Source organism: Folsomia candida, unplaced genomic scaffold (genome assembly GCF_002217175.1).
Source record: "Folsomia candida strain VU population unplaced genomic scaffold, ASM221717v1 Fcan01_Sc012, whole genome shotgun sequence".
NCBI lineage: Eukaryota > Metazoa > Arthropoda > Collembola > Entomobryomorpha > Isotomidae > Folsomia > Folsomia candida.
In genome coordinates, this window is record NW_019091204.1 from 1,564,639 (window position 1) to 1,585,627 (window position 20,989).

Below are 20,989 nucleotides of genomic sequence, written 5' to 3' on the forward strand. Positions count from 1 at the left end.
GGAATTTATTCGGTTGCGTCTATCCGACTTGGCGCGGCTGGCAGGTCGTCCGTCCAACCGGACGTGCCAAAAATCTCGTCCGCATAACTATATTAACCCAATTTGTCTATATTTTGTCCCAAATTTCTGCTATTCTCACAATACCACAGCCATTCCTTGACACTGGAGAAGCCGTTGCGCTAACATCGGCATTCATAATTTCATTTCTCTTGAGGTTGGAGTCGCATCCGGATGGAGACGTGATTCACCTGCTCAATCATTGCTGTAGGACCAAAGGTGATGAAAATTTAGAATTATGGTTTAATTTAAATCGCCTAGGCCGAAGTTAAAATATTTTAGACCTTTTTCTAACTTCAATAGTTTCGTGTGTTTTTATCATAAATTATATTATCTAAATTTCATATTGATGGGTAGACTACATAAGTTGACCATTATTTATACAAGGGACATATATAATTTTTTCAGATTCAGATTACCCCGCCGAAAGTGGAATCATTTTTTCCCGCCTGTCATACTTCTTCTCCATGGTGGAAATTCTTTACCTCGAATCGCCCGTCTTCATTCTTCTCGTAACAATCTTCCTCCCCTGCAAAGCACCCCTGTTGTCCTCCCATCTGTGCCACCACCACCAAACCTACCAGCCACACCCTCTCATAGCCTACCTTCTTCTGCCCACCATCGAGTTCTTATCATATCCTGGATTATTGTAGGTGGCGCGCATTACTGCTGTCTCATTCTCATCTCCTCCACCTCCTTTCTACTCTTGGAGTTTCAAAAGTTCGCAAAATCTCAAAATATCGCGAAAATCAAGGCATACAGAAAATTGCAAATGTTCGAAAAGCTCGTAAACTCGACCCTTAAGGGCAGAATTTTGCCAATTTTCGCATACGCGATCCCCCTATTGCAAATTTTTGTAGGATTCGTGACCGCAAAGATGATCACTATACAACCGCTTAATCCCCGGGTAGGACTCTTTGCATATGGATACGTCGGCGCAATACTTATGTCAGTGTTAACCTTAACCTCGGCAGGAATGGTGAATACACTCTCGAAGGAGTGGATAAAATCTGGCAATGGAAAAGAAAGAAGTACGAATATCGGGAGAAAAATGCATGCATCTCTGGCTCCGTTGAAGATCAGATTCGCGAATAATTTCGTCGATAAATTGACACCTCTCGTTATGCAAGAATTTTGTGTGTCGCAGTCTGTAACATTACTGATTTTGACGGGATTTTAGTGTGAAAGAAATAGCGAAAGGGCATATGTATTTGAAGAAAACATGTTATTTGTTTAATTAATGTGTAAAATTATGTGTGTATGTATTAATCCATATTTTGATTTTTACCCCCCACCTGAAAATAGAACTTAAACAACCTATTAATCTCTACCTTGGAACTCAATTTTATAAAAGCCTTTAAGGAATTGTGGCAATATTTTACGTTATTTTGGAGCCTGTGCTTGATCCCGGTGTTCCAAAATACCTACTTAACACCTGCGTAACTACATCATTCGTATCTTTAATATCATTCACGTAGTCCTTTGCAACTTTGTAAAACCTGAAAATTTAATAAGATAATTTCACAAATCAAAAAACGTCCTTGATCAGAATAAACAAGTAAAAATATAAAGTTGCACGCAAATTTTCTTTGAAATGATAGATATTTGTAAAGGTTGTAGAACTGAAGAATTGTAAGAACACTGCCCAGGCGAACTGAACGGTAGGAATCAACTTCCGTAGAAACAACAAAGAAATAAAAATTGTGAATTTTTGCGACAGCACGTGACTATCTAATTCGAAATTCAGATCATTTCCACAGTTATGGTGGAACTGACATGCCGAATGACAGGTATGGAGTGTCACCTGTTAATGTGTAAATATGTAATCGAAATAGCAAAATTTCTAAGAAAGAAACTTTGTATTTGAATTGCTTCTTATACTATCAGTATCTTAAATACAGGTCATCCACTGAGATATTAATGTTTTAAGTAAATATTACAATGAACGATTTAGAAAACATTTACACTTCACATATTTACAATCCAGCTTCCCTCATTATTTGCATATCCACGTACTTACACGATCAGTATAACCATATTTACATAAGTTATCCTTACGTTTCTATTGTCAATATCACTTGATACTGACTGTATAATTAATTAATATGCTGTGCAAAAGGCACGTCAATAAGTTCCATCCTATTCATAGATGTATATATTAGCTACGTTATGTGGAAAATCTAGATTTTCTACACATTCCTCATGCACATGTCTGCATACGTAAGCATAGAAATATTTTAGCGAAATATCTACGTCATTCTCTATCACGTCACTCCCCTCTCAGGCCTGACTATGGCCGGATCTAAATCCACGTTCGCGTCGTTTATCCAGCGCCACCTAAAATACGGGAACTTGTTCGGTTGCATCTATCTAACTTGGCGCGGAGGGAGGGTGGTAGGTCACACTGGACGCGTCCCAAATTTGGTCCGCTTAACCATGGCGATTCAATTTGTCTACATGTTATCTCAAATTTCTGCAATTCTCACAATCCCGCAGTCGTTCCTTGACACAGCAGAGGCTATCGTGTTCACATCGGCGTTCATAATTTCATTCCTCTTAAGGCTTGAACCATACCCGGATCGCGACGTGATTCACTTGCTCAATCATTGCTGTGGGTCGAAAGGTGGTGAAAACTAAATCTATTAATTTTATATTTGATTAGTTTCTAAATGGATTAGATTTTTCAATCAACGAATTTTTTCTACCTACTTTTAGTAGGTATAGAATGGGAAAAAATTCGATTCCAGTTAAGGAAGGGAAAATCGATTTATGAGTTTCTAGTGAGCCAATTAACGTAACCCTTTACATCTGCGTAGTCTCAGTAAATTATTTTAAATTATGTGCAAGCCTTAAAAAAATATTAAGATTTCTAAGGAAAACTGCATATCGCAATTGTGGTTTACCCATTTTTGTAAGCTTACCCAGATCAAGGAAGTCTTCATATTTAGAAAATGTTTGTAAAATTATTATACGAAATTTACGGATTATATAAAGTTACCAAGCAGCAGTAGTAACGTTTATCTCGTAAAATTTAATATCAATTCCGAAGAAATATACTCAATAGTTGAAACTAATTTGCTTAAACATAAACTTTTTCCAGATTCGGACTACCCCGCCGAATCAGGACTACTTTTCTCCCGCCTGTCATACTTCTTTGCTATGGTGGAATTCCTTTACGTCGAATCGGCCATGTTCATGCTTCTGATAACAATACTTCTCCCCTGTAAAGCACCCTTGTTGTCGTCCCACCTGTGTCATCACACTTTCTACGACTTGCACCACCTCATAGCCTACCTACTCCTGCCTGTCATTGAGTTCGTCATCATGTCCTGGATGATCGTAGGGGGCGCTCATTACTGCTGCCTCGTCCTTATCTCCTCCATCTCCTTTCTACACTTGGAGTTTCAAAAATTCAAGAAATCTCAAAACATCGCGAAAATCAAGGGATACAGAAAATTGCAAATGTTCGAAAAGCTCGTCAACTCGACCCTTAAGGACAAAATTTTGCCAATTTTTGCATACGCAATCCCCCTCATGCAAATCTTTGTGGGATTCATGGCCGCAAAAATGATGACCATGACACCGCTGAATCCTCGGGTAGCGCTCTTTGCATACGGATACGTCGGTGCAATACTCATGTCAGTGCTAACCTTAACCTCGGCAGGAATGGTAAATACACTTTCTGCAGGATGGATAAAATCTGGAAATGGAAAAGAAAGAAGTACGAAGATTGGGAGGAAATTACACACATCTCTAGCCCCGTTGAAGATCAGGTTCGCGAATAATTTCGTGGATAAATTGACACCACTTGTAATGCAAGAGTTTTGTGTGTCTCAGTCTGTAACATTACTAATTTTGACGGGATTTTAGTTTGAAAGATGTAGCGAAAGGGGCATATGCGTAGAAAAACGTTGTTTGTTTAATTAAGGTGCACAATTATCTATGTAATAATTTTGCAAGGATTTAGATTTGTGAATATGGATCTATGGTCAGAATGAGCTCATTTATTATGATTAATTACCTGTAAACAAAAAAATCATACTCAGGGTTTCCTAGGAATTTATGCTTCACTTTATTTTTGTACAAACTGGACAAAAAGTTAGTCAAGAAACCAACCACGTGTCAAGAACCCTCTCATATGTATGTATATTCATCTCCTAAGAACTGTGAACGTATAACGGAACATAATTTTATTCGGCTTTTATTAAGAGACATTCTTAAAAATGATGTTACCTTTGAAAAGTGGGTAAATGCAGCCTGGATTCTAAATTACACTCTTAGAAACTTGGTATTGAAAAAAATGTAACGGTATTGATACGTGACTCTACCGCCTTGGTATAAAACGGTTATACCGTATTGGTATAGAACCGGTATTGAAATTATACCTCATGGTAATAATTTTAATACTAATTGGTATTAAATTTTTTACCACGCAGTATTAATTCAATACCGGATCAATACCACGCGGAGTCACGAATCAATACCAACGGTTATTTATTTTTTTAAGAGTGTATGTAAAGTGTAAATCCGGCGTAAACTTTAGAAAGTCTTTACAAAGTTAAGGCTAAGCTAGATGTTCGAGGATATTTTGCTGAAGATGGAATTTAGAGTGCATTTAGTTTTTAAAGGTTGCCATAATTTTTAGGGTGAACATTCACATTTTTATGTTTATATGTACATACATAACTCAAGAAAATATCTGAATCCATAGTACAGACCAGACAGGATTTAATGCAAATTCTTACTTGAATAATATTTCTGTCTGCCACAATAATTTTATTGTTTCCCGTTCCCGTCTTTATCAATTTTCCGCCTTCCAGGATGCAAATTAGTTTTATTGCTGCCTCCACGATTACTCGTATCCTCACAAATATCACAGGGTTCCAATCCTACTGTTTTTTAATGCGGCTTTTTGCAGCAAATGTGCTTGCTTTTTTGCAGAAAATGTGCTAAAATCTGATGTTTTTGATTTAACGTTGCACAAAAACTTCAAGTTTTATTTACTGGTGTGCAAAAATTCTGTGTTTTTTTTGGATATATATTAGAATCTGGTGTTTCTGGTTTTGTATTTTAATACTTATTACACGTTTAAGGAAGTAATTTTTTTATTTTTTTAAATATTATTTTTGAATTAGAAGTTTCTACAATTTCCATTGCTTTTCTATGGTCTTAATTAGTTCGCAAAAATATATTACACCATTATAAGTCATAAATACGTAAATATGCTAAATTTAATAACAACAGTCGTCTATTATAAGTATTTATGTATGCAAACCCTGGTCCGGATGCATGTGCAGACTTACAAAAAACAAATTGAATAATCACCCATATAAATTCGCACAAATTTGCAAATCTTATCCATTCAACGATCAACTTGTAACCCCCCAACCACCACCCCCACTCGCACTACAATTTGTACTTAAGCACATACAATTTATTAACTACTCGTAGTTACACCCACCAAAAAATTATAAAAATGTCGTCGCGGCAAATTTTCCTTCTTTTCGCAATTCTTCTTCTAGTCAACTTCGTCACATCGGCGCCCCAGTCGCTCAAAGGGAAGAACCGATACCGCAACCGAAGTCATTCCAAGGCCTCCGCAGAAACTTCCAATTCTGGATCGGCGTCCTGGGAAACGCAAGCTAGTCGTGAGTTAAACACAAATTGGTATTTCTAGGGAAATTTCTTAATTTTATCTGTCAAGCAAAAACGGACAAGATATCTTGACTGAATTTCAAAAATTTACTATTCCATAATTGTCTAAAATTGTCCACTTTCCAAATTTTGTCCAAATAACGATTTACAAATTTCATATTTCGTGTTCACTTAGAACGCGATGACGCATCACTGAAATCGTCAAAATCAGCACATTTTTAATGTTTTTTAGGTGCTAAAAATTTATTTTGAAATTCTGGGTGAAAATGTATGGCTTTACTTATAAAAATAAATACACTTCATAATTTGATATACTTTGTTTTCATAAATAGCAATTAATTTTTTTTGAATTATATTTTTTTTGCAAGTTGATTAATATTTTTCTACGTTTTACAGCCATCGAGAAAATGCTTGCCATAGCTGGAAAAGCGGGAGGAGGCGAGAGGGTCCATAAATCCGAAAAGTACCGCGTCACGTCCGCCCCAGGTTTCATCCCTCCCATGCCGGAAATTTTCCATTAAAATTTTATCATTCATAAATATTTCATAAAAATTGTGTAACCTATAAAAAAATTGAAAATCATAATTTAATCTTTTCATTAAAAATAATAACTCATCTTGGCTTAAATTTATTTATAAATTCCGAACTTTATAATTTTTATACTTTCAACTAAATATAAATACAAAGAGCAATTAAGTACTAAACAATAAATTAAATTTATCAAAAAATTATTACTTGTTGCAAATATTTTTAATATCAAAATCCAAAAACCATAAAATGTGGGAGCGATATAGAATTAACTATGTCGAAGAATCCTTTCTGCACGGTACCACAGACCCATATTTAAAACATATAGGTAACCACATTTTACCAGATAAGGTAACGTCCAAATATTACGTCGCCAAAAAGGTGGCTTATACACTCTAAATAAAATGTAAGCAAATTGCTACTGGGCGGTGTCTATATATGACCTCACCGGTTTCGTAGCGATTTGCTACAAAATTGTAGTAAATTGGCTATCATCTTGTAGCATTTCCTTATCCCGCTGTTACGTTTAGTCAAAACGTGGTAGCAAATATACTACAATTCCGTAGCAAATCGCTACCAAACCGGTGAGATCATATATAGACACCGCCCAGTAGCAATTTGCTTACATTTTATTCTCAGTGTACTTTTCTCGTGTTAAGCCTAATATGAGCAGAATAGGGAAGGTGGTCTAAAAGTCAGAATTTTTTAAATCACATAATTCATGAATGTTGCTTAAATATTTGTTAAAGCAGTAAAACTTTACCCAACGACTGTACTCAAATTCATGAGCTTTTTGTTCATAATTTTGTTTTATTACCATATTTTACTATTGTTTACGTAGTTAGTTACATCACAAAAGAACAATTGGTTCTTCTCAGACGCAAAAAATTAAAAGGGTAAACTGCACTTGCACTTCACGAAATGCAATAATGTAGTTTAAATAGCTTGACAAAATTCGGTTATTAAATAAATCACCTCCATGTCTCCCACTAAATCCTTCTCCGTCATCACTCTTTTCATCCTGACTCGGGCTTTGTCCATTTCAGCCAACTTGTTTAATATCCCAACTCTGTTAGTGCCCCCCTCGGATACCAGGCCGACCACGATCCTCTCAATCGGTCCTGATCTAGCCAGGTCGAAGAAGTACGTCCATCTCACCGGAGCCAGCTACTGTTTCAACATTTCCACGTGGGACTGCATTTTTTGCAAAATATCGAAAAACTATGGCTTCGAATTTGTCTCCGAGTTTCGCAACAAATCTGCAAACACGTAAGTACGGTTTTATACATGCCTGCTCAGCTTCATTTATTTGATGGAGAATGAATAAATTATTCATTCATTATCCATACATTAAACTCATGACTAATGAGTGAATAAAGGTTCAAAATTCTTAGATGAATGAATATGTATACATATATGGAATAAATATTTATTCACTTCATACACATTCATGAAGAATGAATGAATAATTTTCGCCATATTTAAGGCTATATTTGTATGGCTGATACATGGGTATATGGAGAAACCCATCCGATAAGGCGAATTTGACATAAATTAATTAATACAAAATGAATGGATAATGAATACGTATTTATTTTCAGCTTTTGAAAAAATAATAATATATAGCTGTAAATAGGGTTGCCGCGGGTAACGGGTCGGGTACCCGTTACCCGCATACCCGCACGATTCTTGCGGGTACCCGTTATCTGCGGGTAGCGAGAACTACCCGCACGGGTAACGGGTAGTTCAGTTTTTATTTAATTTTCGTCAAAACTCAGTTCACAAAGAAAGTTAGCAGCTAGTTAGTCCATTTACCAACAAAAGCGTCAATTTATTATTTTTCCATTTCAAAATTTGTCATTTGTCAGCAACAAACGTTTATAGCCGGAGTCTCTTTTCGGAAGCCACAGAAGCCTATGCTAGCCTCAAATATATTTGACGTCCAGAAACTGCGGAGCAATTATTGTTTCTCAAGCATAGTTTGCCTGCTCTAAATATAGTAATAATTTGACTTGTATTTGTGTGTATTTATGTATGTAAGACTGACGAGATTTTAACATGTTCGAAGGTGAAAAACCTGAATCCGATTCAAAGCAAAAAATTTATTTGTAGATAATATTTTCGAATGAAAACTTAATTCAAATCAAAATTTGAAAAAATCAAACTAAAAATTGAACCTTTTTCAAGCCATACCAAGATTGCCCAGCGAGTATATAAAAAATTCAGGCCACAAATTAGGAATCGCGTGATACTTATCTTTCCGTTGAACGGCCCCTTCGAAGAAAAATATCGGCGGCAAAGTTTAATTTTCAAGTAAATGTTCCGTATTTTTTCCTCCATTAAACAAATACCATGGTGGACTTTGAACTCTCTATCCCATCCCAATAGTTTCCATTAAACGGGTCATTCAACGGAAAAATAAGTGTCATGTAATTCCTATTTTTTGGCTCAATTTTTTGATATATGTGCATAAATCGGTTTAGCTTGAAAAACGATTCAATGCAAGCCAAAATTGTTGGTTAGAAAAATAACGAGTGATATTTACGAGCAAATTATGGCATGCGTTACTTGCATAGCATTATCTTAAAGTACATATCAACCCAAATGCACAAATAATTGATCAAATCATATTTATTCTGAAGTTTGGTTAGTTTTTAACCTAATTCTCATAACGGGTAGCGGGTAACGGGTACCCGCACGGGTACCCGTGCGGGTACGGGTAGTTGTGCTGCGGGTAGCGGGTCGGGTAACGGGTAGCATTTTCGCTACCCGCGGCAACCCTACCTGTAAATTAATAATTTCTTAAAAATTTGTGAATGAACGGACATTAAGTAAATGAAGAACTAATGAATAACTTAATTCATTATTCATATTTCATGCTATAAAATGAGTAAAAAGGAATAATGAATAAATATTTATTTTTAAATGTTAAATAATGAAGATTAAGTTAGCATTTTTCCAATCTTCTAATTAAATACATTTTGAATGAATAACTATTTTTTGAACAGGTACGGTTTCATAGCCGTGAATAATTACGAGAAGGAAATAATTGTCACGATTCGAGGAACATTAAATATGAACAATGTCCTGCAAGATTCGGACTGGGTGATGGTGGACCCGAACGATGGGAGGACCGTGGTGAAAATAGGGGACGGGGAGACAATAGGGGTCAATCGAGGCTTCGTGAGGGCAGTTGGATCACTGTTTCCCCAACTCGTGACACAATTGAATGTAGCAATGAGAAATCATCACAACTACGCGTTGGTGCTAATTGGTAATTTGATTTTGTAAACTTTTTTACAAAATTTTTTTCATTCCGAAAAGATTTTATTTTATTTCGGAAACTGCTTTGAAGTTTTGTCTCCACATTTTTTTGCAAAACTGATCTAATCCTTTCTTTCATAACAATTTGTAAATAATTTGCGCCGATTCCTCCTCCCCCGAGTATTTACATAAATTCGAACCAGATTTTGAAATTTCCTAAATCTTAGCGCAATTTTTTTTAGTGCAAATTTATGTACTTTCAAATATTTACATAATTTGACAATAAATCTGACCTGCAATTTTGGCAAACCAAAAATCCTTTGTTCCGAATGAATCATATTTGGCCAGAGTTGGATTATTCACTAGAATCTGGTTTCGTTCGGATTTGAAAATGCCAAATTCAGGTTCGGATTCGAATCGAAAATGAGATTTGGATTCGGGATGGCGAATAACTGCGAAATATTTAACATGCGAAAAAATAGGGATTTGGATTAGGATTTGAATTCGTCCTAAGAACTATGTACCATCATTAAACCTATTATGTGGCATAAATATAAATTGACGATCTTCAATTTATATTAGTAAAAATTTGAACAGAGTCCTGCAGAAAATTGGCCCAATATTTTGCAGAAAATTGGCTCAAGTTTCTGCAGAAAAGCTTTATGCATAGAGATTTCTGAAGAAACGTATGCAGAATTATGCAGAATTATGCCCATGTGGTTCTGCATAATAATAGCGGCACAAATTTCCTGCAGGATTATCTCAAAAAATTATGAATAATACAATATGCATAGGGTTTTTGCCGATTTCTGCAGAACTTGACACAGAGATTTCTACTCGGGGAATTTCCGCCTTTTGTATTAATACCTCCTAATAATTTACAAAATTATAAAAAATTCCCTCCACATCTTATCTAACCCTTTATATTTCTAATTTTATTTAAAGGTCACAGTCTCGGCCCTGCGCAAGCCTCCATCATTCTCTACATGTTAAAAGAACGGATCAATCTTCCCCCCGATTTTCCTGTCCCGAAATCCTTCGCCTTTTTCGGATTCGGGGTCCTCGCGTGGGCAACCGGGTCTACGCGGATTACTGGAATAGTCAAAACATGCCGATCACCCGGGTATCCAACAAGGCCGACTTTGCCGCCTACCTTCCCCCCTCGATCCATGGGTACGTCCACTTCGGATCGGAAGTCTGGATCAATTCTAAGGAAGAGGAGATAATCTGTTCGAAAGAGGTGTATGAAGACCCCACCTGCACAAACTCGATGCCGGTCCTGTTACACAATCTCGCCGACCATTTAATCTACTGGGATATGGAATACTTGGCGTGTGCCGGGCAGCACATGGAGACAACGTTGGGACAATTTGTGACCGATTTATGATAGATTCGGTCCTTGTACATAGATACCTACACTCTAAATAAAAATGAGTAAAATTTACTCAAGGTTGGGTAAAAAAGAGGATGACACAACTTGAAGGTAAAATTTGTCCAACGTTGTGCAAAATTTATCCAAAGTTGTGTAAAATTTGCCCAATGTTGGGTAAATTTTACCTTTTAGTTGTGTCATCCTCTTTTTTACCCAACCTTGAGTAAATTTTACTCATTTTTATTCTCATTTTTATTTAGAGTGTATGTACAGTAGGGTTAGGCGCTTAAAATATAACGATTTTGACCTTGAATAACCCCGGAACGGTTTGTCGCAGCGGGTCAAAATTTTGAACCGACGAGCATGTTATCCTCAAATAGCCGTGTGCAAAAATTCAACTCTCTACTTTCGAAAATGCCTCCCCCACAGCCCCCAGAAGGTGAGACAGTCATTTCAACTCGTTCCAAACTCCGTCTCAAAAATTCGGTCTCCGCAGAAAAAATATTCTTTTCAAGTATTCGAACCAAATAAGTCCATTTGACTTATATCGGGGGATTTTACAGGTATTTCACTATTCCAAATGATTTTTATCCCCAATCTAGGTTCAAAGTCGTTTGCATTATCTTGAGTCAACGTTGTCGTTTTCGAAGTCACTGAGTCATGATGAAAAATCACCTTGTTTATTTTTTCACCGTACAATTTAGGAAAATGTTATTCTAAAAGTGGTTTCAAAACACGGTCCACATCATACTTTGTAGATACGTTCACTTTTTGGGGGACTTTGATAAGTGGGAGGATACCACGACCGGACATTGCACCCACAACCATAAAATGTTTGAAAAAGTTCTCCTCACTGAAAACCACCAAATTTCTTGAATTTTTTTTCGGCATTTGTCGTGTAGTAAGCTCTTCGAACCCAATTAGTGACTTGTAGGGAAAATAGTTCTTCGTCAATTGTCACCAATCACTCACTCCAATTCCTCAACAGAAAATTTAAATAATTTTTTTTGCAAACACCGGCGAAATTTTTTTTGGAACAAGTTGAAATGACTGTCTCACCTTCTGGGGGCTGTGGGGGAGGCATTTTTGAAAGTAGAGAGTTGAATTTTTGCACACGGCTATTTGAGGATAACATGCTTGTCGGTTCAAAATTTTGACCCGCTACGACAAACCGTTCCGGGGTTATTCAAGGCCAAAATCGTTATATCTTACGCGCCTGACCCTGTATATATTTAGTTGTGCGCCATTAAGCTGACATAATTCAAATCCAACGTAATTAGTTCTTGTTTTATTCATTTTAAAATTAAAATTACACACACGTTATCGTATCCCATATAGAAAAAGCTTTGTCAACTTATGATTTAACAATCGCTCCAGCTTAAGCCAAAGTTCACCAAATATTATGTCAAACCGTCACATATCCAAATCCTGACAGGGCAACATTTTACCTTCTACAAAAGTAAAATAATTTTGTCATGACAACTATTACCAGTGTTTGGATGGATTAATCGGAGTTACATATTTCGTTTATGCTATAAACTTGGATTTTGCATGTTCATTTATATAAAAGTAAATTTTTTCAGTGCGAATTTCAAAAACAAAAATCCCTTACTAAATATGTACATTTCTTGATTCTCGAAAGGATACGAGAATACTTATATTTTTGAAGATTGTCCAGCCCAGTATCGTATCCTCAACGGGTATGATACCGACAGCTTAATGCACTCTGGGAGGCCGCGTGTTCCAAGGATGGGGTCTAAATTTGGCCACATTTTACGATACCCGAAGCTCGAATTAGTCTCGCTTCATATTCCTACATAAATACAGATAATTCGCATAATTAGCAACCTTAGCAAATATAGTTGGTAAGAAAAATTTTTCAAAAATCATTCCCAATCTTATAAACAGAGTGTGCAAAAAGGCGCCTTTTGGGAAAAAAATTCATGCCTTTTTGCCGTTTTGCCCGTTTCAGTGCCAAATTGCCTGTTTGCGTGCCTTTTTGCCCGTTTGATGCCTTATTGCCTTTTTCCGTATGTTTCTATTGGGCATTACCTGGACCATATTACCAATTTTACTATAGACAAGAAAGAGTGAGAATAATATAATTGACTTTATATTTCAAGTTTTCTAAAAAGCTAACACTCTGACAATTCAAATTCTCCACAAGATCATTAACTAGTCATGATCATTATGAGTATGTATAATACGTATAAGTATAATACACCTGCATAATTTATTTATTGGTGTTGAAATCATCCATCTCGCCCTAATAAGCATAACTTAATTATTCACATGTTGACAAATCCTGTGTGAAAGATTGCAACTAAAAAAGCATGCAATCGTATTATCACATTGCCCCGATTTTAGCAAAAAGGCAAAAAGGCATTTCGGGCAATCGGGCATAGCCAAAATTCACGTGCCTAATAGGCAAAAAGGCATTTTAGGCACGGCATGCCTTTTTGCCCTTGCACACTCTGCTTATAAACACGTCTACTAAGATGCTAGACAATTTTGTTCAAATTCTGTTGTTGAATTTGCGAACTTGTTATGAATGAATACTCTCACTATTTAATTCTTGAATGGTAAGCAGTCCTCCTCTTTATAACGCACACGTATATGAATATGCAATCTTTAACAGCACTATTATAAAATGTCCTGTCAAACATATTTAACCAGACAAAACGAGACGCATATATTTATATGTATGTATGTATATGTATATGTATACATATACATATGTATACATATGTATATGTATTATCAAACCGTTACAGGTTTTTATCCTTTAGGGAACGTAGACATACATAGGGCCTCACTTAAATTTCACTTGGAATTAAAATGAGGCTGACTGCGATACGTAAATAATATGTTGATTGAATTAAATTTGCATAATTGCAATTCAATCTACATACAATACATACATACCTACCTAACAGGATCACGGGATCCGTTAGGTTTATAAACTTGTTCCTTGCTGACGTACATAAGCCATTTGGGTACTTGCATATAAAGCCATCTCGTAAAAATGTTTTCCATCTCATTTGTTACCTCTTGACGGTCAGCTATAAAATTCGGCCAGAATTTTTTACCTTGTCAGAAACAAACAAGATGTCAATTAACGAGTTCCAAGCTTTGCAAATTTTCAATCTTTTTGGGTAATTCGGTTTTACTCTTATGTAAAGAAAATTTTGACTTTCTTTTCGTAAAAATTGTCCTTGTGTGTTTTTAGATTGCTGTACAATTTCTCCCGGAGGTTTGCTCAAATTCCAGTGGCGAAAATCCCACCATTCTTGCAAGGAGGACGCCAACTTTACCTTTGCAATTATTAAAAGTGCGGATATTTGGTTGCACAAATAACTAACAAGGGAACCTATTTTGACATACACTGGGATTTTATACCGAGTTATATATAAAAAAATAAGGCACAAATTGGAAATCACGTGGAATGTTGAGTAATCGCTTTAATGAAAAATATTGCAAAATTTCACAGGTTTTCGTTTCGAAAAAAAAAACTTAAAATTCAACTTTGTGCCCAATGTTTTTCGTCAACATAAATATACGTGCTATTTGATCCTTCATTTTTGGCGGATTATTTTATATGACTCGGATAAAAGCCTACGTGTAGCTTGAAAAAGGGTTCATTGTAAACAGATAATCGTATTTTTGTAGGAGAACTAGATTAAGATAAATTCCCGTCCAAATCTGCAATATTCTCCAATTAAATTAAAAACCGGGAAACGCTCGGCTAGGCAGACTTTTCCACTAATGATTTATGGAGGGTGGTAAGTTTTTCGGTGTTAAAGTTGCTACCGCTTGGTATTAAAATTATGTATACCGGTCTGTAAAAATAATTTATTTTACAGCTATCCCCCGAATTTCGACCCGTATTGGGGATACCGTGTGATGAACTATGGACCATCGCGTCCCCTCGGGATGATGAACACTTAAATTATAGTTAAAAGTTCAATCCAATAATCCTCAATTAATTACTCAATGTACTAAATACATATGTATTCAAGTAGAAATGTATAAAGATAAAGAGAATGGTTAAGTAAGAAAATTCACAAACTTGGAATTTTTTGTGCAAGATTATAATTTATTCCACACCTGACCTGTCTCCGGTCACTTTGCATAATCCTTTTTCCATAAAGGTTATATTGCAGAATTGTTATATCATAAAAGTCACATGATATAAACAACCAGTTTCCACAATACATTTTCTCGTAATTGTAAAACATGAATGAGAACTAATGTCTTTTTCAATTAAGATAAATGCCTGTACTCTGAGTTTTAAATTAAGAATTACTAGATTGGTTTTCAAAATGGTTACAATATCTTTCAGAGTGCATTTTTTGGCAAAATTTTTTCTTGAAAGATGTCTGGCTTTTGATATATGTAACTCGTTCGACAATCGCAGTGCAGCTTGAAGAAAGGTTCGATTGTTAGTGTACAATGTTACGTAACTGATATTAATCAATCACTAATGGCCGGGGAACATGAATGACTTTATCGGCACGGTAATATCGAGCATTACCTTTTAATAATATTATGGAAATATAAAATTGGCCACTACCAATGAGGTCGCGAAACGTATTCAATCCAGATGTTTTATCTTTCGGTCCCTTAAATTTCAGGGAAAACTGTACAGAAACAAAAGTTCACCTGCGTGACCTGCGCCAGATTCATGACCATGGGTTTGACGTTGACATATTAGCAATTAAATTGAACCATATTCGTTGCTAAATTCTCGTCGATTCAATATTTTTTACAGATTTTTTTAAACATATTTATTACCTACATATTTTTACTACACAATTTATCCTAAAAATAAAAACCATTACAAAAATACTAAAGTCATTATCGGACTAAAATCTTTTATATTTCCTCGGGAAAGATGATCACGTCTTGATGTGCCCCCTCCTAAGGAATGATAGCATCCCCTTCGACCACACCTCCCTGGCTGGATGTGTCCCATACACGTGGCTAGAAGAGTTCAAAAATATAAAATTAAACAATTTCAAAACCGTACGGATAGAAATAATTAAAAACTTTTAAATTTGGCGGCTAAATTAATTACACAATTTTCGCACTAAATGAACAATAATTAAATCTCATTTCTCCCCATTGATAAAGTAAGGCAAAAATTGGGGGCTTAATTTAATGAGACTATTTTAAGACAATTTTAAATCTCAAATCCCCCCATTGATGCAGTTACCCCGCCAAATTGATAAGCTTGAATGACTCACTTTAATCGATTCCAATGCGAGTACGGCTTCCTCTTCTCGAGCACCTCGACATCCTCCTCTTTTGGCGGGATGAGGCAAATTCCCGAAATAAAATCCCGCTGAGCATCGCCGCCCGGGCATTTGAGCGGGACGCAGCGCTGCCCTCTTTCGTGCCACCCTTTCCCCGGGGCGCAGGTCACGTCGAGTTCTTCCTCACTGTCAAAGTCGTCATCGTCCCCTGATCCCGGAAGAACTTTTGCAATTTCTTCGTCGTCCTCGTCCTCATAACTTTTCGCAAGTTTTTCGCGCATCGTGCTTTTGGCCGCGACAGGTGAATGATTTTTAGCATTCCACGCCTTCCCAGCGCGTACTCGCTCAATTTCCGCGGACAGAAAACTCGGCGCAAGTTGGGCGTAAGGGAGAACAAAAATTGTAACCAGGAGCAAAATTATGAGACAACGTTTGTACATTTTTTTGCACAAATTTATTTGCAAAGATTAAAGAGTGTACATAGATTAAATCTTTTTTTGCTTAGTAATTTTTTGCTCAAATTTAAATATTTGAACAATCTACAAATCGTTATAGTTTGAAACGTTTCTTGCTTGATTTAAATGTGCAAGTTTCCTTTTCCAATAAATTGATATTATTATCTTTAAGTGGTTTCGTGAAAAATGAAAATTTGCAAAAAGTATGCAAACATTTGTATGAAAACTTATTTTCGCAGGACATTAAGCTACCGTTTGAACAACTTTGTAAAAATGATCGTATCATGTGAAATAGTCGCTCTTTTTATCACGTATTCGTCCCCCGTTGTTGTCTGGTAAATTAGCCCTAATTTAATGGACGGCCTTCTTCCATCACATGAAAATGGGTGCTGTGCAGACAGCACGTCATTTCCCACCCATCAGCTCTATGTACATACTAAAAATACGCACTGTTAAAAATCTGATAGGGTTGCATATCTACTCCATTCTGGTATTGATTTGGTAGCAATTTCCTGTCGGATTGGTAGCAAATAGTTTTGTTTATGAGTGGTAAATTTTTCCTTGCCACGAGGCTACTAATCTATAATCCTCTTCATTATTACCGTGCCGGTATAGTCACGTGTTCTTCAGCCAGAAATTATTTAACACCAGTTTTCCAACATTGTGTAAATCACAGCAAAAAGTAAAATTCTTCCAATCGAAATTAAATTCAATCGAAATTAAATTCAATCGAAATTAAATCAAAATTATCCAATCGGTATACTTTGTGAAACAATTAAAAAAATGAATTGGTGCCATTGATGTGACTAAGTTTATGCAAATTTGTGAGCTAATTATCCTTCGAAATATTTGTTACATTTTGTAAGGGTTTATAAGTTTTCCGAATTTACGGATTTTGTAATGTTACCAAAGCCTACATTGGTGCGTAAATTGCCTCAGTTCAACTTTGGCCAAAATAATTTCGATCGACACGCTTTACGCACGTCCCCCAACCTACGCCAGCAGTGTTGTTGACTAATCTGCAAACAAAAACGGCATGGAATTGAGTTAATTGATTATTCTGGAAATTTCTGGAGCAAAGTAGACCACAGGAAATTCACAGTTAGAGTTTAACTTTGATTAAAGTGTTTATTTATGGATCGTTGGTGGAGAAATACGTGAATCCTTTTTATTTGGGACTGTGCATGAAAAATGCCAGTAAAATTTGATTTTAATTTCTTGAATAATTTCCGCGCTAGAGTTGCCTAAATAAAATTATTGATCAATCGAAGGGCAAAATTCTTTCGCGCTATTAAATGACGATCTTTATGTAGGGTCCCCTACACGCATGAGTCAAGCCTCCAAGTAATTCAACTCGGGGGAAATATTTACTCCGTTTAATGTCTTCGTAAAGCTTTTATCCTTTCGTTCGTGCGTACGTGATTAGTCACCTCGCAATCAAATCATTTTGTTTAGCGGATTATATCATTGTTATTTTTTGTGGAAAAATTTCTCTGAAACGAATCCAATAAGTTTCCGCATTTTTTTGTTAACAACATGGTTACGACGCCCTTGACGAAGTAGATTTAAGAGGAATTAATTGATTTTCACTTATTAGCAGTGTTTCCTAGAAATTTAACATTTAAACAAGAATAATTTTTTATCTCAAAATCCTTTGGGCATTATTTTCATATAGTAAATAAACGTTACTGCAATTTAACTGGAATAAAATTAAAATTTTGCTGTAATTTTTTTTAAACAAATCGTGAAACTTTTAAAGTTGTATATGTATAATAAACAATATTTTTCGAAATTGTAAAAATGCATAAGGGCAAATTCGCCAAATTGTATTAATCGATTTTGCAAATACGTACTCGATCTTTCTTCCACTCTTAAAAATAATTTTACCCATTTGAATAGTACATACATAAATGCCCTCTATTCCATATCAAGCAATCTACACATATTAAATTCAGGCGAAAGTTAACTTGATAATTTACTTAATACGAAATGGTAAATTCATTTACTTTACGAAATAGTAACATTATTTGTAAGAGCACATTCCCCTTCGGTATTTTGTTTATTTCATATGTACATACATATGTCCATATCCCACTCATTAGTTAAATGATCACATTTACATGCATACAAAAAGGACGAAATTTGATTGATTTTTGTCTCTGCAAAACCTTGACCCCATGTTGCGTCGCAACTTTAGAACCTTGATTTTTTTACCCGACCATGAGACAACGTTTCACAGTCAACGTTTATTCAAACCTATGTACATACATACATACGTAAGTAGGAATTTATTTAATTGAACACAATGCGCAGAAATCAATCCTCAAGGCAGTTGAACTTGTCTGTTCGATTTATTTATAACAGTTTATATGTACATGCTGAACCATAACCTCAGACTGGCTGAGAAATATGTACATATTTATATTTAGCTGACCTTCTAAAACCCTTTGAATCAGTGCATATTAGGTCTGACTTGTTGTAAAACTTTTGTTAATACCAATTTTACGAAACTTTCATTGTAAAAATTGATAGTGGTTGCGTTTGACTTCTGGAATTTTGCGTGAGTATGCTAACAAATAAAAATATTAAGCCTTCTTTTGTCACACATTACTAATCAAAAAACATTCTTCTCTATTTCGTAATCTCCTGAATATAATGTTACCCTTTTTGCTGAGTAATTTACAATTATCAACAATTGTGTATGTATGTATACCATGAATTAGGGAAAATTTTTACTACAATTTTGATATAGGATAGCGTAAAATTCGTGTAAATTTTAGTGGATCAATAACCTGCAATAATATTGGGGGCGAGTTATGAACCACCAAGCAGTTTCCATAACGGTGGCGGAACCTTGTCTATTTGGAAAGCGTAATGATCAATCCTTATCATAATTAATCTAGGTCATGATTAATCTTGATAAATGATTAATATGGATTTTCCGTCTATAGCCCATTTACATATCTTCATATGTACACACATACATTTGGGCTTACTCAAAGTGGGACAAAACGTAAAATGTTACAATTCTTTCAACAAATTGAACACATATCTAAATATTATGCACATCCGGTTAAATATATAAGATCAATTTTTCGTAAATTTGGCTGACATTCTAGCATTTCGTCCCCTCGCCAACAACACATTTACTCTGACTCATCCAATTAAATTTATGTAGCTGTCATACCGAACTTATCAGACTTCTTAAGATATTTCTCTCTGATAATATTTTAACTATATATTTATGTATTTATTCGACACGTAATTAAGCTAAGGCTTGATGCATAAATTATTTTGAAGCGCGTGTAAGACAAAATCAACAGATTGATTACGTGATAATCGAACCTGTCCAAAATTATGCTCTAAATAAATATACCACAGACGTGAAATATCCTGTGATAAATGTAGTAAACATCCATACAAATCTCGTGCAAACCATTTATCCCGGCAGGATGAAGGGATACGACACTTACAGATCAATATTGTAGGTGTGCACACGCATATATAAATTCTACAAGTCGGTTTTCCGAAACTTGTATAAACTAAATATTTACTTGAAAATTAAAAAAATGAACCCTCTCTTTTCTGGTCTTAGCATGGCTTTATATATATTGCTTCATCAGAAAGGTGGGTGGGTGATTGTGGGTCGCAAACAGTGGACAAATTTTTAGCTCATTTATACCTAACGCCATATTATTTTTATTTTTATTTTGATAACGCAACCTGATGACAATTTACTAAACCAGTCGTCGGTATACAACATGAATAAATTGTGGCTAAGCCAGACATAAGTTGTGGAATTTGTTTTTTAATTTTATCTTCTTCGTGTTAACCTTAACATTAATAATTTGGATCGGGTAGGATGGTCTAAAAATTCGGTTTGTTTTGCTAACGTATTTTATGGACGTTCTCTTCTGATACGTATTCAATTCATACTCAAAATGCGGAACCCTGTCGCAGATTGGAAGATACGGGCAAATTTTGACGTGCTTAACTAGGTTACTAAATTATCATTTTCCCAATGTCAAATCCTTCCAAAATCAGTTCTATTCCATTCCTGACACCTGTCTCGAAATACATAGCTAGGAAATTGAAACTTCCCAAGAAATCGCTATGTTTCGCTATGAAAGATATCCCACCTAATTCGAGGCTCTCCGTTCGAATATGATTCCAAATCTGGGAAACTTATCGTCACGAAATCCCGTAAACGCCTTCGCATCATCCAAATCCAGTCAATCGTAATATTGACGTACTATTTCGTCCTTCTGCATAACTTCTTCTTCGGGGAGATGCCCGTGTTAAAACGGTTGCAGGGATTTCCGTTCATCATCTTTCACACGATCCTTGTCCTTCTCGGGTGGAGTGTGCAGGTTAATATCGCCCCGATTCAATTGGCCAACTCA

At 35.6% G+C, this 20,989-nt stretch overlaps 2 protein-coding genes and 1 long non-coding RNA gene across 3 annotated transcripts; 2 read left to right on the plus strand and 1 right to left on the minus strand.

The window, feature by feature from the left end:
* The first annotated feature begins 7,219 nt into the window (after positions 1 to 7,219).
* Positions 7,220 to 10,730, plus strand: LOC118437274. Its single transcript, XM_035856195.1, has 3 exons — positions 7,220 to 7,509; positions 9,249 to 9,514; positions 10,450 to 10,730. The coding sequence occupies exons 1-3, from the start codon at positions 7,220 to 7,222 to the stop codon at positions 10,728 to 10,730; spliced, it is 837 nt and encodes a 278-aa protein (XP_035712088.1).
* A 3,186-nt stretch (positions 10,731 to 13,916) lies between these two features.
* Positions 13,917 to 14,951, plus strand: LOC110855429. The gene is made up of 4 exons (XR_002548474.2): positions 13,917 to 14,031; positions 14,106 to 14,207; positions 14,546 to 14,658; positions 14,740 to 14,951. It is a non-coding gene; the product is annotated as an uncharacterized LOC110855429 (long non-coding RNA).
* Positions 14,952 to 15,630: 679 nt separating this feature from the next.
* Positions 15,631 to 16,841, minus strand: LOC110855426. Its single transcript, XM_022103839.2, has 2 exons — positions 16,123 to 16,841; positions 15,631 to 15,859 (listed from the first exon to the last, which is right to left on the minus strand). The coding sequence occupies exons 1-2, from the start codon at positions 16,569 to 16,571 to the stop codon at positions 15,775 to 15,777; spliced, it is 534 nt and encodes a 177-aa protein (XP_021959531.1). The 5' UTR covers positions 16,572 to 16,841; the 3' UTR covers positions 15,631 to 15,774.
* Positions 16,842 to 20,989: the final 4,148 nt, after the last annotated feature.

What these genes read in the sequence shown, in the direction of transcription:
- LOC110855426 (XM_022103839.2), bottom strand. Translation starts at nt 16,571, where the DNA reads ATGTACAAACGTTGTCTCATAATTTTGCTCCTGGTTACAATTTTTGTT. An exon ending in TCGCATTGGAATCGATTAAA is followed by an intron (nt 15,860 to 16,122) that starts GTGAGTCATTCA and finishes GAACTCTTCTAG; the next exon opens with CCACGTGTATGGGACACATC.
- LOC118437274 (XM_035856195.1), top strand. Translation starts at nt 7,220, where the DNA reads ATGTCTCCCACTAAATCCTTCTCCGTCATCACTCTTTTCATCCTGACT. An exon ending in CGCAACAAATCTGCAAACAC is followed by an intron (nt 7,510 to 9,248) that starts GTAAGTACGGTT and finishes TTTTTTGAACAG; the next exon opens with GTACGGTTTCATAGCCGTGA. An exon ending in CTACGCGTTGGTGCTAATTG is followed by an intron (nt 9,515 to 10,449) that starts GTAATTTGATTT and finishes TTTTATTTAAAG; the next exon opens with GTCACAGTCTCGGCCCTGCG.